The 15,350-nt window shown below is 35.6% G+C and overlaps 1 protein-coding gene across 3 annotated transcripts; it reads left to right on the plus strand.

The window, feature by feature from the left end:
* Positions 1-2,032: 2,032 nt before the first annotated feature.
* LOC140760371 (protein ENHANCED DISEASE RESISTANCE 2-like) lies at positions 2,033-10,943 on the plus strand. Of its 3 annotated transcripts, XM_073097304.1 has the most exons (6): positions 2,758-3,001; positions 7,856-8,166; positions 8,354-8,678; positions 9,155-9,322; positions 10,473-10,624; positions 10,714-10,943. In XM_073097304.1, the coding sequence occupies exons 1-6, from the start codon at positions 2,909-2,911 to the stop codon at positions 10,829-10,831; spliced, it is 1,167 nt and encodes a 388-aa protein (XP_072953405.1). In that variant the 5' UTR covers positions 2,758-2,908; the 3' UTR covers positions 10,832-10,943. The 3 variants fall into 3 exon arrangements, with proteins under 3 accessions (XP_072953406.1, XP_072953404.1, XP_072953405.1); XM_073097303.1 differs by lacking the exons at positions 9,155-9,322; positions 10,473-10,624; positions 10,714-10,943 and having other exon boundaries at positions 2,034-3,001; positions 8,354-8,651; XM_073097305.1 differs by lacking the exons at positions 7,856-8,166; positions 8,354-8,678; positions 9,155-9,322; positions 10,473-10,624; positions 10,714-10,943 and adding an exon at positions 3,172-3,422 and having other exon boundaries at positions 2,033-3,001.
* The last annotated feature ends 4,407 nt before the right edge of the window (positions 10,944-15,350 follow it).

Below are 15,350 nucleotides of genomic sequence, written 5' to 3' on the forward strand. Positions count from 1 at the left end.
AAAAGAAAGTTCTATTTAATTATGTCGTTTTATAACCTACTAATCTAGTAGTTTATGTTACTTATTACCTAATGATACTGACTTTAATTGTAAGCCAATCAAATCATGTACTTGGCCTTTGGTAGGTGGGACAAAAGAGACAATTATAATTAGAGCAATATTCCATGCAAACCAATTAGATATTAAAAATAATTTTAGATATACCACTAGATTTATGGATATGTAAACTAGAATTTAAGTATATTTTTTTTATTACTTAGTCTTATTAAAAAAAGAAATTGGATAGCTAAAGGAGAAATATAAAATACAACTAATTTATTTCTATAATTTAAAAGAGTAATCGATATTTTCGGTTCATATGACTGGTTCAACCGTCACAAAAATAAGACTATCTTATTTTCTTAGAAAGTCTTAAATAAAATGTTTGAGGATAATTTTAGAACTTAAAAAAATATTAGTTTAAATAAATTAGAATAATTTTGTTTTGTTAAGCTAATATGAGGTTAAATTCACTCATGGGCTTTTCTAAATATTTTTATATAAAAAAGTGTTTTTATTTTTGAAAAAAAAAATAATAAGGTAGAACTTGAATCATAGTTTTATAAGAATTTTTACTTAATTTTTGAGTAGGGTGTTAATTAAATACTTAATTTTTTTATATATAATTTAATAAAATGTTGAGTGTTAAAGTCGATTAAATGAGAAGATAGAAAATATAATTTAGGTGATATTTTATAATTAATAACCTTATTTTTTTTTTAATAAATGCAACATATCATTGGTGAAATTTCCAAGAAAGTTAGCAACTATTAAGTAGGGTGTTAATGCCCTACTAGTTGCTAATAATCTTTAAAGATAATGGAAGATTGGATATATATTTTGAATTAATATAAGGAAGTTTCTAAATCATTAGAGCCAAGAATTAATAAGGAATATTCTCATTATTGAAATAATAAAGTCTACATCTTGAAATAAATAAACTAATTTATGTGCACTTGTGTTTAAGATATACTTTGTGATTATTTCCATGATTAAAAAAAAAAAAAAAATATATATATATATAGTTATTGTATGAGCCATTAAAATCTCATCAAATCAAACAATCACAAAAAAGCTAGATTTTTTTTACAAAGAATTCTTATTGTAAGTAAAAATATCACATATGATAACAAATATATATAAAGTAAATGAGAGTCAATGACAAGGGTAGTTAATTTGCATTTAAGTGGAGATAGAACAAGAATGAATCCTCCATTATATCATATGCTATATGCTATATGAGTGTTAGTTTTATATGATTCTCCTACATATTAAATTGGTTGATACAATATGGATGGAGAAAAAATTTAAAAGAATAAAGAGCTATTAGCACTATTTGAAATATTTAGGTGCGCTGTATTAATTTTGACAGAAAAATTAACGGTTTCACTCTAATCGTAAGTACAAAGACTGATTTGAGATTTTTTGAAGTACATGAGAGGTAAAATGTATTTAACCCTGAAAAAGAAGTCTCCAAACTTAGGTATCAGTCCCAGATAAGCCATGGCCGGCAACGTCCGACTTCAACCTAAAAAAAAATAGTATTTTCTTCTTAGGAAAAGGCGGAGGGTGAGCTGCGCGAGAAACCGAAGGCTAGACGAAAATATGCACAAGTGAGAGTGGCAGGCCATCTATATGATTTTATGTACATGGGAAGTAATAAGAGTGCATATAATGAGTATAAAGTATAGAATTATGACACAATCAATCAAACGACTCCAAACCGCCACCAAGTGTCACTCCAAAGTTTAAAACAGCAAATCTTTTCACAAAATTTGCATCCAGCGAAAGACACCATGGAAAGTCACCGATCTTGGGAGGCAGCGCTCTATGCCACCAATCACGCAACACACTTACTTACCAGCCGTATCGAGCCACGCGTCTCCTCTGCAGACGTGTCCATTTCTCCTTCGTCGTGGCAGTATTGTGAATAATGGCATCTCCGATGGCGTTATCTGGAATTGCCACTGTTTTATAGCTCGACCAGAGAGGGAGGGAGGGGGAGAGAGGGAGAGAGAGAGAATAGGGTTGTTGGGGGGAGATCCGATGTGTACGATGACGACGGCGACGGCGAACTCTGACGGAGATGAGGAATATAGCGCCGAGAGGGGCGCCTCAGCGGAGTCCTTGATGGATTGGCGTCAGGTAGCGATCAACGGTGGATCGTTGGGCCACGTGGACCTCCAGACAGGATCCAACGGGTGGGCGTCGCCCCCGGGGGATCTCTTCCAGCTCCGCTCCGAGGGCTACTTCTCCACCTCGCGACGGAAGAAGTCCCCGTCTGGTGACTGGCTCCTCCTCCCCGCGGGCGTCGACTGGCTCCGCTCCGCCTCCCGCCTCGACCACGTCCTCTGCCGCCCCGACAACCGCGTCGCCTCGGCCTTCCGCCGCCGTCAACGGAGAGGCAAGGCCTCCCCCTTCCTCGTCGCCGTCAACCTCCAGGTCCCGGCGAGGCCGGAGCCTTACAGCGCCGTGTTCTACTTCGCGTCCGACGGTCCGATCCCCCCCGATTCCCTCCTCGGCCGATTCATCCACGGCGACGACGCGTTCCGAAACGCCCGGTTCAAGATCGTGAATAGGATCGTGAAGGGCCCGTGGATCGTCAAGGCCGCGGTGGGGAATTACGCGGCGTGCCTGCTCGGGCGGGCGCTCACTTGTCGGTATCACAAGGGGGAGGATTATCTGGAGATCGATGTGGATATCGGGAGCTCCGCGATTGCCAGCGCAATACTGCACTTGGCCTTGGGGTATGTGACGGCGGTGACGATCGATATGGGTTTCGCGGTGGAGGCGCAGAGCGACGAGGAGTTGCCGGAGAAGCTTTTTGGGGCGGTTAGGATCGCCCAGATGGAGATGGGCTCGGCCACGTATGTCGAGTCCGACGGATTCCGGGGGCCGCCGAAGGTTAACCCTCTCAGTCGGGTGGCGGCCTCGAACGGGGACACATCGGGAGAGGGCGAAGGTTAGATTATTATAATCTTTATTTTTTCCTTCTGTTTAACCTTTCCCTCCCCCCCCTGAATATTCGATATTGCTCGTCTTTGTTCAGCTCGATGTGAGCTGGAAAACTGATAAAAAGATGAAAATTTTCGGTGTTCTATAATATAAAGGTCTGATTTTTATCATGTGTAGATGATAATCTTTGCGATTAAAAGGTGGGATCGGTGGAGAACACCAGGAATTATACTGATTAATTCGTTGGAATTTGGATGATCTCTTTCTTTTAGTATCTCTATTGGTGATGCAGTTTGTCTTGCAATAAGAACTGAAAAATTAGAAAATAAGATGAAATCGAGGTGTATCTTGATACAAGAAGACCTTTTCTTTCTTAATAAGGCATGGAGATTAGTTTAAGTGCGTTGTGATTCGGATGCTTTTAATGCAATAAGTATTGACTACTACTTTTGGGTTCTTTATTGTTTAATTGCTGATGCTGATATTGACTAGATTATTGTCAAAAAAAGAAACGAAAAAGAAAAAGGAGATAGTGTTGCTGTTTGGAGGCTGGAGTTAGTGATGACTTCTAATTTGTCTAATTATTCATGAGGGTCATACTATAGAGGTTGGATCATTTGGAAACTTGAGTATTCTTGTCAGATGATATGTGATCTTTGTACTGCCGGTACACAGATTAGGAGAGGATGACAATTTGCTCCTGAAATGTTCTAGCAAATAGAGGTGTATATATCTCTATGTGCTTAATTGTTGGAGAAGAGATTGATTAAATTTAGTTTTTTATTTTGAATTTTGAATCAATTAGTACAGAATCTTCTTGTTGGGCATCCTTTTCTTTCTGCCAAGTATTGCATTGTGATTAAAGGGGGGCTGTTTCCTTCAGAACCTCTAGTTTCATTCTGGGATGGATGGCCTTGGTTTGCCTAGTTGCTTAGGTTAACCAACCTAGAATCTTAAGGCAGGCATTTCAGAATTTAGAGAAGATTTATTATTGAAGTTGCCACCAATTGATATTTGACATGGGTTCCTACTTCTGTCGGATTATTCATATGCAATTATTTGTACAATATTATAAGATTTATAATACAAGATGATTCTTGATTAGGAATAGATTTTAGGTTTATTTAATTTATTAGGCCTTATTGGTCTGCCATGTGGTTCATATCAGATTCCTTCCAATTTCTGGAGGCAACTAGGCATCACTGTAGCTTTGAAGTAATTAGTCTTAGATCAATGCAGAGTAATTCCTTCTTGTCAATCAAGAAAAGCTAACATCAATAGTCTTTGTTGCCAAAAGTTTTCATTTTCAAGGGGATGATAGATAACTTCAGGATGTTCTACATCCTGATCTCATCTTTTACTTTTTCCTGAAAGAAAAAGAGCACATCAATGTTGATGGATAATGACTACAGGAACATTTTCACTTATTATGTTCATTAAATAATCTTGATGAGCGGTTAGGTGACATAGTGTAGGTTGATGCTCCCTTAAAGTTCTGATATGGATCAGTTATACAAGCAGGTCATACGGTGGAGATGATGATAAAGTGGAGGCCAAATAATTAAAATGTATATAGCTCACCAATAGACGGTGATGGTTGCATGCGAATACGATAAATAGTTGAAGGTTACGATTGATCTGCAGCCATGGTAGTGGATAAAGATGAGAATCATATAAGAGGTAGAGACTATTAAGGGAAAAAGAGACGAAGGATGAAAAGTCGGAGATAAAAGAAAATGTTAGGGTTAAGAGGAATAAAAATATCTAGAAAAGAGTAATTTATCCAATAAGTAATGCACGTCTAAGTTATAAGCTATAAGACCTTATTTATAAAACAAAGAATTTTAAAATCGAACAAGAAACAAACTACTAAGCTTATTTAAACAGTGTTCATAGTTCAATGTGTTCATTAGCACTCAACTCTGAGCCATATCAATGATTGTTTTATTCTTATGTGTTTTCGACTTCATGATGACCCACATGTAAAAAGTGAGATTGTCATCTTCTTAGGATTAGATCACTGTTCCACTCTAGATAGGGTCCGAATACGAAGAAAGTTAATGAAAATCATAGATAACGATGTTATCGATCAAATAAATCTGGTTTCATATTATCGAACTTAGACTAATTTCTGACTGACTCAAATCAGACTTGAATCATATCAAGATCTTTAGAGCAAGAGCTAAGCTCACTATGATTCTTTATTGCTTTCTGCCCTTATCTCTTCTGTTGATTTAGTTAGTTACTAATTCATATTAGAATCCTGTCATTTATAAAAGGTTTTACCTTCAAAATATCATCATTGTCACTATTTCTTAAAATATCATAATTGCCATTAAAATACTCTTATTTTTCTCCCTAGAGATAAGATTTCTTTATTCTAACCATGATATTGGGCAGCATTAGATTAGTAGATTCAACTAATAGATTGTCATTAAAGAAAAATAACTCAATAATTTCAGTGGCAATTCTGATATTCTGGAGAATGTAGTGGTGGCATTAAGATATTTGAGAATTTTGTGGTGGCAAATTATATAAAACCCCTCTATATTATTTTTAAACATCCTGTACCATGAAGGCATTCTCAGGGGTGGCCCTACCCAATTAAGAGTTATTAATTATAGTGCTGAATGACAGTGACTCTGATCTGTTAGACTAGCTGTATGAATTTGTGCACTTGTTAGCTGGTCCTCCACTTGTTATAATCATATCCAGCTCTTGTGGTCTCATTAGAAGCACAACTTTTAAATAGGGTTCCCTTTGAAAGTCTTACATGTCTACCGGGAAGCCAATCAAGTTGCTGATCAATTTGTCGATTTGAAGAGATTATTAGGGTTTCGGTGTACTTTTGAGGAGTCTTATTTTGAATATCTCATTATAATTTTGAGATTTGATATCGATCACGCTTTCCGTCCTCGTGGAAGCTAATTAATATAGATATTATTTTCTATTGAAAAAGAAAGAAGAAGTAGTGCAACTCTTAAAAAAAAAGTCAAAAGAATTTGACTAGGCTTTTGCATTCAAAACCTTCACTAATGGCATTGGTTTAGTTGACTTTTGATCATTTAAATTAATTTTAACTTGAGGTGCTTTCCAGATAATAAATATAGGGTGTTTTTTTAAATCAAAAAAGAAAACTCTAATCCTAAATATGAAATATATTCTGTAATTTATTTTTTCAGATAAACATATATCAGTGATATATTATATATGTGATATTACTCAAGAATTGCAGTCTGAAAAATATTTACAAGAAAACAAGTTGGGTTTCAATAACAACCATTGTTAAAAGGGATGCAATGTTTTATTATTATTATTTTTATTTTACTGTATAGATATTTTTTATTCAGACTTTATATTTTATTTTTAATGCTTCAAAACATTGTGATGTTAATTTATTAATCCTATATTTAGAGAATATGTACAGAAACTAGTCTGACGTTAGATTTGTTAGTTAAACTTAACTAAATTTCTTGGTTAAGTTAACTATACTAAAAAAATTATGAAAATATTCTCAACCAATTCATACTAAGGATATTTTAGTTATTTTAGAAATAAAATATCTCTACTTAACGGAATATTCTTGCAATATTTTTTGCATGTATTCTCTAAATCATAGGATTCGATTTGCAAATAGTAAAACGTAAGGTTTAAACTATAATTTCGTTAAAAATTAGTTTGGTATATATAAATTTTCCATTTATTTTAACTATAGAAGCAATCGGGCTTGGAGTTAAGTCCAAAACAAACCAAACCCGGTGTTATATGAAATGTTCTCAAAGTAAGCTCATTAACCTCACGTGCTTTCGAAGCTAAGATATGGACCGTACAAAAGGCCAACCCTCCCTAATATAGAGGCACTTAACCCATCAAGTTTTAGCCACTATAGTAAGCTATCTAGTCTAAGTTTTAAGTTATGCGTGTCGCCAAACAATTGCTTTGAACTAAACACCGCTGAGATATGCTCCAAGCCGTTGCACTACCGAGGTGCTCCTTCAAGCCAACCGTACTACTGAGCCATCAATTGAGTCGAGGCAAATCGTTGAGCTAAGCCGTCATGTCACCAAATAATATTCTCCATAATAATTATTTGAAGTTAGAGTCAGATCCAGCAACCATCTCGATAATCTACAATTTACTTCGAAAAAAGAGTATTTTACAAATCACACTCACATTTTACCTATTTTGTGATTTACACTCCGTCCTTAACGATTTTATAACCCAGCTCTACTTTTTCTCTATAATTCTCGTTTAACACACTGACGATATTTTGACTAACTGATATCAATAAAATTACTAAAATATTTTTACCAATATTTTTCCTCCTCTTTGCCCCCCTCCTCTAAAAAAGTCAGAGTAATTTAGGTATGTATAAATTATTACCTATATTATAATGGAATATTTTTTTAGTCGGTACTATTTAAATTAATAAATACTAATTATAAGAAAAACTTGAAATACGAGGTACTAATCACAAAATAGATAAAACCTAGGGTGTAATGTACAAAATTCTAAGTAAAAAAAGCAATGCGCCCACGTGCTTTCCGTGCGGGAATTTCATGTTCAATGGCCAATCACGATATCCCAAGTGTCCACACTGCAGCAATCTTTTCGTCAAGCTCTTTTTCCTATCGCTCTCTCTGGCCAGTAATGGTTGTTCGAGAATAGTATAATTCACAGGGTAAATTTCAAATTACCCCTCCTGGTTATACTTAAAATTAAAAGACTCCCTTAAACTCTTATTTACATCATTTTTTTTATAATATTATTTAAAATTAGAGTCCAATTCATGACCTCATTAGTCGTAATGAATGTACCGACCAATTTGGCTGGTAGCTATACATATTATTTTTGATAGCAGAAGGATTACAAAGGGGCGAAATTGCAATCATCATCTATGGCGAGGATCGGAGGAATTGGATCGGCGAGCATGGAGATCTTGCCGTACGTGCTGATGACTCTCCGGTTCGCCGGCAACGCCGTCCTCATGGCCGTCCTCCGCTCCGTCCTCGCCCCATCAAGCGGCTTCCACCCCGTCGTCTTCGCCGCCTACCAGCAGCTCGTCGCCACCGCCGTCCTCTCCGCCGCCGTCCTCCTCGTCGATCTCCGCAAGGGTATTTCAAGGCCGTCCGTCGAAATCCTCCTTTACGCCTCCCTCATCGGCTTCTTACAGTTAAAGTCCTCCACTTCTCTTCCACCTATTAATTTGCAATCTGGCCCTCTTTCTTTCCATAATTTTCATACCACACCCTAATATGTTCACAAAATGGTGCAGTGCCAGTTCATAAACGCACTAACAACGTAGGGGGTTATTTGCAAATTTCCATCGAGAATTAATTGGGCTTTAATCATGTTGTAGATACCCGATTGGGGAGGTCCTGCTGACGTCGAGCCTCCGTTACATAACGGCGACGTTCCAGAGCGTCGGGCTGAACATGATACCGATGGCGGTGTTCGTGGCTGCGGTGGCGTGCCGCCGGGAGCGGTTTCGGTTCCGGGATGGATACAGCCAGGCTAAGCTATGGGGCGCCCTAGTCGCCGTCGCCGGCTCCACCGTCCTCGTCGTCGTGTCGGATCGTGGCACGGCGGAATCAAGCGGATCGGTGGCCGACGTCGGCTTCATCGGCGGCGGCTTGATGGTCGGAGCTGCGGTTGTTGCGTTGGCAGCCTCATGTATCCTCGTGGTAAGTATAATAATTGATATTTTAATTGGATTTAGATTAGATTAAGCGAAATATAAGAAAGGATTACTATATATCGTCACGTCCAATATACGTAAAATGACTATTATACCCCTAATCCTAATTATTATTTATTTAACTTATGAATGACATTATTTAATGAGAAAATCTTAATTTAATTCATAATTATAATTGCTAAACCTTGGGTTGCGCGTATAATTATGTAATATCCGAGTCCAACTTATTATTTACGGATTAGTAATACTAATTTAATTGTATTAATTTTTTAATTTATAATATTGGTTTATGTATACTCCATTGTAACAAAATATGTATCTACCGTAGAAAATATATGCACTTAGTTTTATATGCTAAATTAAAAATCTAAATACAATTAAATTATAAAATTCTAATAAAAAAGTCCCTAAAATTTAGAATCACAGATATAATTTGCAAATATGATTAGTTCTTGGATGCAGGAAAGTGTGGCCTTGAAGTATCCATCGGATCTCACCTTGTCGACTATGATAACTGTATTTGGGACACTGCAAACTGTGGTGATTGCATTGATTATGGAAAGAGACTTGACATCATGGAGGATCGGATGGACAGATAATAGACCAGAAATATTAGCAATCCTATATGCGGTAAGAATCAAATGCTTAACTATAGACCACTTGGGAGTTTCTTGATGTTGAATATAGAAAATTAAACCTATTTTTCTTCATTAACTTAAGCTTGTAAAATAGAGCAAGAATTCTTGAGCTTCAATCCCACTAGACTTTTTCCTCCATAATTAAAAAGCAAAGTTTAAGTTTGTTACTATGGAAAAGATAAATACTATCGGTCGTTAGCAGTAACAATATGATTCAAATAGTTATAAATAAAATTTGACTAATAAAAGAAAATAAAATTAAATAAAAATTTATAGATTGATCACGGAATACAAAATTCTGTATAAGTCGAGTATAATATTGAACACTATCTTTTAAGGATAATCTATCATCCATTGTTTACTTTTGGAACAGTGGATGTTGATATTCTTGGTAAATAAATTTATGCAAATTAACTCACACTAGTGCAAATTGCTTGGCTAAATTCAATTCGTGCACGTGGGTAAAATCTAAAATTAATTTTTGCTTGAATAGTCCTTCAGTTTAAATTAATTATTTACGAAATTGGTCCATTCCATTCATATAAATTAGAGCCTTTTTTTCTTTGCATTTAAGAGTGAGTATTGCACTATTTCTTATTCAAAAGACACTTGAATAGCATTTTTCTTTTGTGTGCAAGATAATTGGTACCTTTTTTGGGGCCTAAATCTTATGAAAAGTTTGACACTTATATACTTTACTAATATTTCTAGATATTTCTCAAATATTTAATATGGTACATAAACTCATTTATCTTTATTTTTATTGCCATAATAGTCATTTTAAAGCCAATTTTTATTTACTTCTCTTCTTAGATTTGAATAAGTGAATATATGTCATTAAAGTACTATTTAAGCTCTTCTAATTTTACTATTTAGCCATCATTAATAATATGTAGACCCACTTAATCTAGCTCAAAGTTTATAAAATATTCATGTTTAAATACATGATATTTCCAATATCGGCTTCTAACAATTTAAGCTTTTAGAATAATTATCTGATTAGGAGGTTTCGAGTTTGTTAAGCTCACTCACTTGATAGTTCCAAGTTCTAATTTTCAAAAAAAGATTCCATTTATTCCTAACAAATCTAGTTATGTGCTAAGATTATATTATATAGGACTAAAGTGCATCTAATGGTTCAGGGCATTGCAGTCTCTGGCTTACTATACTTAGGTCACAACTGGTGCATACACAAGAAAGGCCCAGTTTTTGCTTCTACATTCTCTCCGTTGGTGGTGGTCTTTTCTTTTCTAATAGAGATTTTCATCTTAGGAGGTGACACTCAACTTGGAAGGTCAGTTTGAAATTAATTTGATGCCTTCTTCTTGTTTCTTTTTTTTTTTCACAATCTTATTCACTCATCAAATCCGATTCCTTTTGCAGTGTCATCGGGGCAGCAATGGTTGTTGTCGGTCTCTATCTTTTCCTTTGGGCGAAAGCTAAAGATAGTACTGTAGTTGAAGGATCTTGTAAAGAGCCATTGTTGCTAACTAAAGCTTAATGATATGGTGAAAATGGAACAAGAGTTACTCAAATATCATTAGGATTATTTGTCATTTAAAATGTCTCCATCAATTTAGGTCAATTCTACCATTCGCTAACAGTTTAGTACTATTATGGGTTTTAGATATGGGTTGGATTCGACCAATTAATATTATTAAGTTTCGGCTCAATCTGATCAATAGCAGCAGCAATAGCACAAGAAATTGTGAAGTGTATATAAGTGTGTTTCTAATGGACCTAAAATCTTAAGTTGGTAAGTAATAAATGAACAATATATATCAACATAATTGCAACCCCTACATGAAGGTTACTTGTTTTAATTAACGAACAATTAAGAGAAGTAACCTTCACGCATTAATTTCACTTAGTTGGCAGGTTGTTCCACAACAAATCTCTTACCTATAATTCTCACCAAACTTTATTTAATTTCTTAAAGCTACAATATGATGTGGAAGCTTATAGTGCCCACTTGAATAGCATGGTAGGTTCCCTTTCCCACAAAACTCTCCTTTAAACCACTAAATTATACTATATAATCTATTCAACCAATTACCATCCGTGAGATTACTCGAATCTTACTATTCAAGAACTTGAAGACTAGATATAAATTAGACAATATCTAGATACCGTCTAGTTTAGGTTTCGAGCTATTACTCTAAACTAAATGCTATCGAGATATCACTCTAAGACACTGTAAGTCATCAACAGGGTCGAGTTGAGTCATTAAGTCAAGCCACCAAATCAATATGTAATTTTCTCTATCCTAATTTCTTGGAGTTAGAGCCATTTCTATAATCTTCTTAGTCGTAGGAGAGGTACATACTAATTTTACTGAAGTTTGTGCACTATCTAGATATCGTCTAAATTGGATTTTAAACTGTGTATGCGTCGAACTATTGCTCTGAGCTAAATGCTATCGAAATATTGCTCTGAGCTAAATGCCATCAACCGTGCTAAGTCGAGTTATTAAGCCAAACCACTGAACTAATAAATAATTTTCTTTATAATAATTTCTTAAATTAGAGTCAATTTTATGATTTTTTAGTCATAGAGAAGGTAATTACCTTTGTTGGTTGGTGGGTTAATATTCCATTTAAATTGGAAAGGCAATTAATTGTTTGTGCACTATCTAATAAACATTTGGATTGTATGTGAAATGTATGTGGAGCCAAACACATGACACATGGAAGATAGAGAGGTTTGTGTTACTTTTCCTTGCACTTGGTAGGTAGTCTCAGATGGCCCAAAAACTTCTATGAAAGGAATTCTAGTCTCAATCAGAGTTTCTGGCCCAACACTTGGAGAGCTTGCAATGGGGAGTTCTGGATAATGCTCTAAGATTTAGCCACATAAGTTTATGGCCTAGCACTTGGATAGTGATTGAAAACAACATTTTGTTTATTAAAACAAGAGGGTGGATGGATTTTAAGTTTTAATTCCTTCATTCTTGTCAGGGATCAGGAGGCAAGGAATCATTTAAATTTGATGGTATAAAGAGTTTGGATAATCCTTGTGAATATCTTGTTTTAATATGATGGTATGACCCATCTCATTGTTCTTATCTTATCATCATCATATATATATATATATATATAATGATCATAGGATGAGTCATTGAGTTGGATTGGTTGGCAAGTTCTTCAAAGTTGAGTCTTGTGGAAGAATTGGATTTCTTTAGGAATTACACAGCCCAAGAAGGTAGCTTATCATGAAATCAAACCAACATTATTTAATAAAGATTAAGGTGGTTGGTAACATATGATAGGTGTCATCTAAAAAGTACTTTGGAAGACTCTCTTAGCCGTAGAAAGTTTATTTCTATAAACTAATTTTAAATTAATACCTTATTTTTCAAGAACCTCCTTTTTTTCCTATACACTTTTGAGCTAACTTAACCTAACAATTTCCAAATAGAAGAGGTTGTTAGAATATAACCAATAATTTCTAAAATATCTTGATTACATGTTAGGATAGAATATTTTTAATTTGGTGGGATGGGTTAGGGTGGAGTATAGTTTAGAAACTGTATGAGTCTTAAGCAGGTTAATCTGTCTGGCCTAATTATTAAATGGGTTGTGTTCGTGTTTATTATCCCAACCCGATTCATGTTTATGACTCGATCGTATAAACCCATTTATAACATGATAACATGTTTATGACCTGCTTAATATGTTATAATACAACAAAACCCATTACAACTCGAATAATCCGTTCATAACCTGAATAACTTATTAAAAATCAAATAATTTGTGCCACCCAATAATCTATTTGTGATTTTTGTTCCATAAGTCAGAGGATGTTCACCCTGTAGCTTTGATATGGTTATGAGCAAAATCGAGCATGGGTGGCACTCAGTCCTTCGGATTTTCACGAGTAACCTGGAGTGCATCGAACATTCGTGTGACGTGTGGTGCTCTTCCATTTGCTGGACCGTACCTTCTGTTGAGCTATTTCCACACTGGGCGAGTTGTTTAGCAGAAAAGATAACTTTTATAAAGCAGAATTCACTAAATATTGGATTGATCATCCACTAATAGGGAACATGAGTTAGGTTTAAACCATCATGAGAGGTTAGTTTTACATTACTAAAACCTATCGCAATAGTAATTCAATCTAATACGAGAGAAACCATTGATTCATACAATTGGTCATCACACGGTTGAAAATCTAGTGGTGCGAAGCTATCATATGTAGGATTATGGTTGAATACTTCTAAGAAATCAAGCTAGCATGCGGCACTAGTATTTGTCACCCCTCCTGTAGGAATATCCACCCTCATTGAGCCATACCATTGGCCCAAGCCCCATTTGATTATGAGTAGCCACCTTGTAGAAGACTTAAATATGTGATGTGGTGGCAGAGTGACCTTGCTACCATGATTCACTGAGAGTCAATTCTTTGTCACACGAATTTGTCCCTCTCCCTAACTTTCCCCCTTCCCTATCCCCTTAAATAGGTGCATCACACTAGTAGATACCCCTTCTGCCCTTCTTTTAGCCTTCTGGCTCTACCTTTGCATGCTCTTCTTGGATATGGTCCTTAATCACCAGAATGAAGGATTTTCTCAAAGCAAATGCTCATTGGTTAGGAGGGGATAGGTTCTCAATCTCAATTCTGTAGGACCCTTGGCTTCCATACTCTAGTCCCGTTTAGGAACTTCTACTCTAAATCATTTTATGTCTCTTTAAGTAAAGGTGACTGGTTTAGCTCTTTTTCTGAAAGTTATTCTGACTTTTGGAGGATCATTTGGAACTACAAGGAGGCTTTGCCTAGAATCAAAACCATCATGTCTAGGTGTCGTAGGTGCTCTAATCTTGTGCTCCAAGTTGCACTCATGAGTCCCCTTCGTTGAAGACTTCTACTATTTCTGCAACTCTCACTTAGAGATAACGCATCATATATTTCTATCTTGCCACTTAGCTCGTGCCACCTAGTTCGCCAGCAAGTTGAGTATTATTTTTTTATGGGGGAGCATATGAGCTTTCACTTGTGGACTCTCGTCACACTCATATCTCTTCTAACAAGCTAGCATATTTTAGTGTTCTTTGGTCTATTTTGAAGGCAAGGAATGAGAAACTCTTTATAAATGATGAGCTTTCACCTGTTCAGATTATAGCCAATGTTGCTAGTCTAACTACTTCTATTATTTCGATCGAAGGTTTTCACATCAACAACCTGGCCCTCCCTTCCTCTGATTGCTACCCAAATCCTAGTGAGCTAGGTAGTGTTTTGCTCAAGCCCCTTGTTCATATAGGAGGATATATTCCCACTAATGATTGCTCTCTTGCTTGGGTTGGCGTTGCGTGGAGGGGTGGCTCTAATGGAGGTTTGAGATTTGTCATTTGTGAACCTCCCTTTAGCTCCTGCTTTAGTAAAATTACTTGCGTTCTTTACTGTAGCAGCTCTCTTTACGATCTAAAGGAGCTGATAAAGTCGAGGGATGGTCCTTCTAATGCATGGATTTTCAATGACTCACTTAATATTGTTAAGGCAACAAATGACCTTGGCTCAAAAGTAGACTGAACTATTGAAGCTATTATCAAAAAAAATATTGAATTGCTACTTGTTCTACTAGCAGGTGCAACAACACTGCGGCTCACAGCTTAGCCTATCTAGCTATCTGTGATCGCACTCAATAGGATAAATTTTGTTTAATTCCTTCAGGGATTTGTATACTTCTCTAATGTCTATCAATGAGTTTTATATCTCCGAACCTGTAAAAAAGAATAAAAAAAAAAGAGATGCACTTCCAATTTTACTATTATTCAATCTTTATCAGCTTAAACTAGGAATAAAGCCTTATCTATAAATACTTTACAAATATTCTATAAATTATAAGTGCTTTCTTGGGCATCTACAAGAGAAGCATAATCTTGTGTAGCCTTTTGATGCCACGTAATTCCGGTCCCATTTATTTATTATTACGGATTCATCCTTCTTATTATTACAGTGTTTTTTTTTCCAGAATATTCTATTATTATTATTATTATTATTATTATTATTATTTTTATTTTTAT

The sequence above is a fragment of the Typha angustifolia genome, chromosome 5 (assembly GCF_048772165.1).
Source record: "Typha angustifolia cultivar Huaian chromosome 5, ASM4877216v1, whole genome shotgun sequence".
Taxonomy (NCBI): Eukaryota; Viridiplantae; Streptophyta; class Magnoliopsida; order Poales; family Typhaceae; genus Typha; species Typha angustifolia.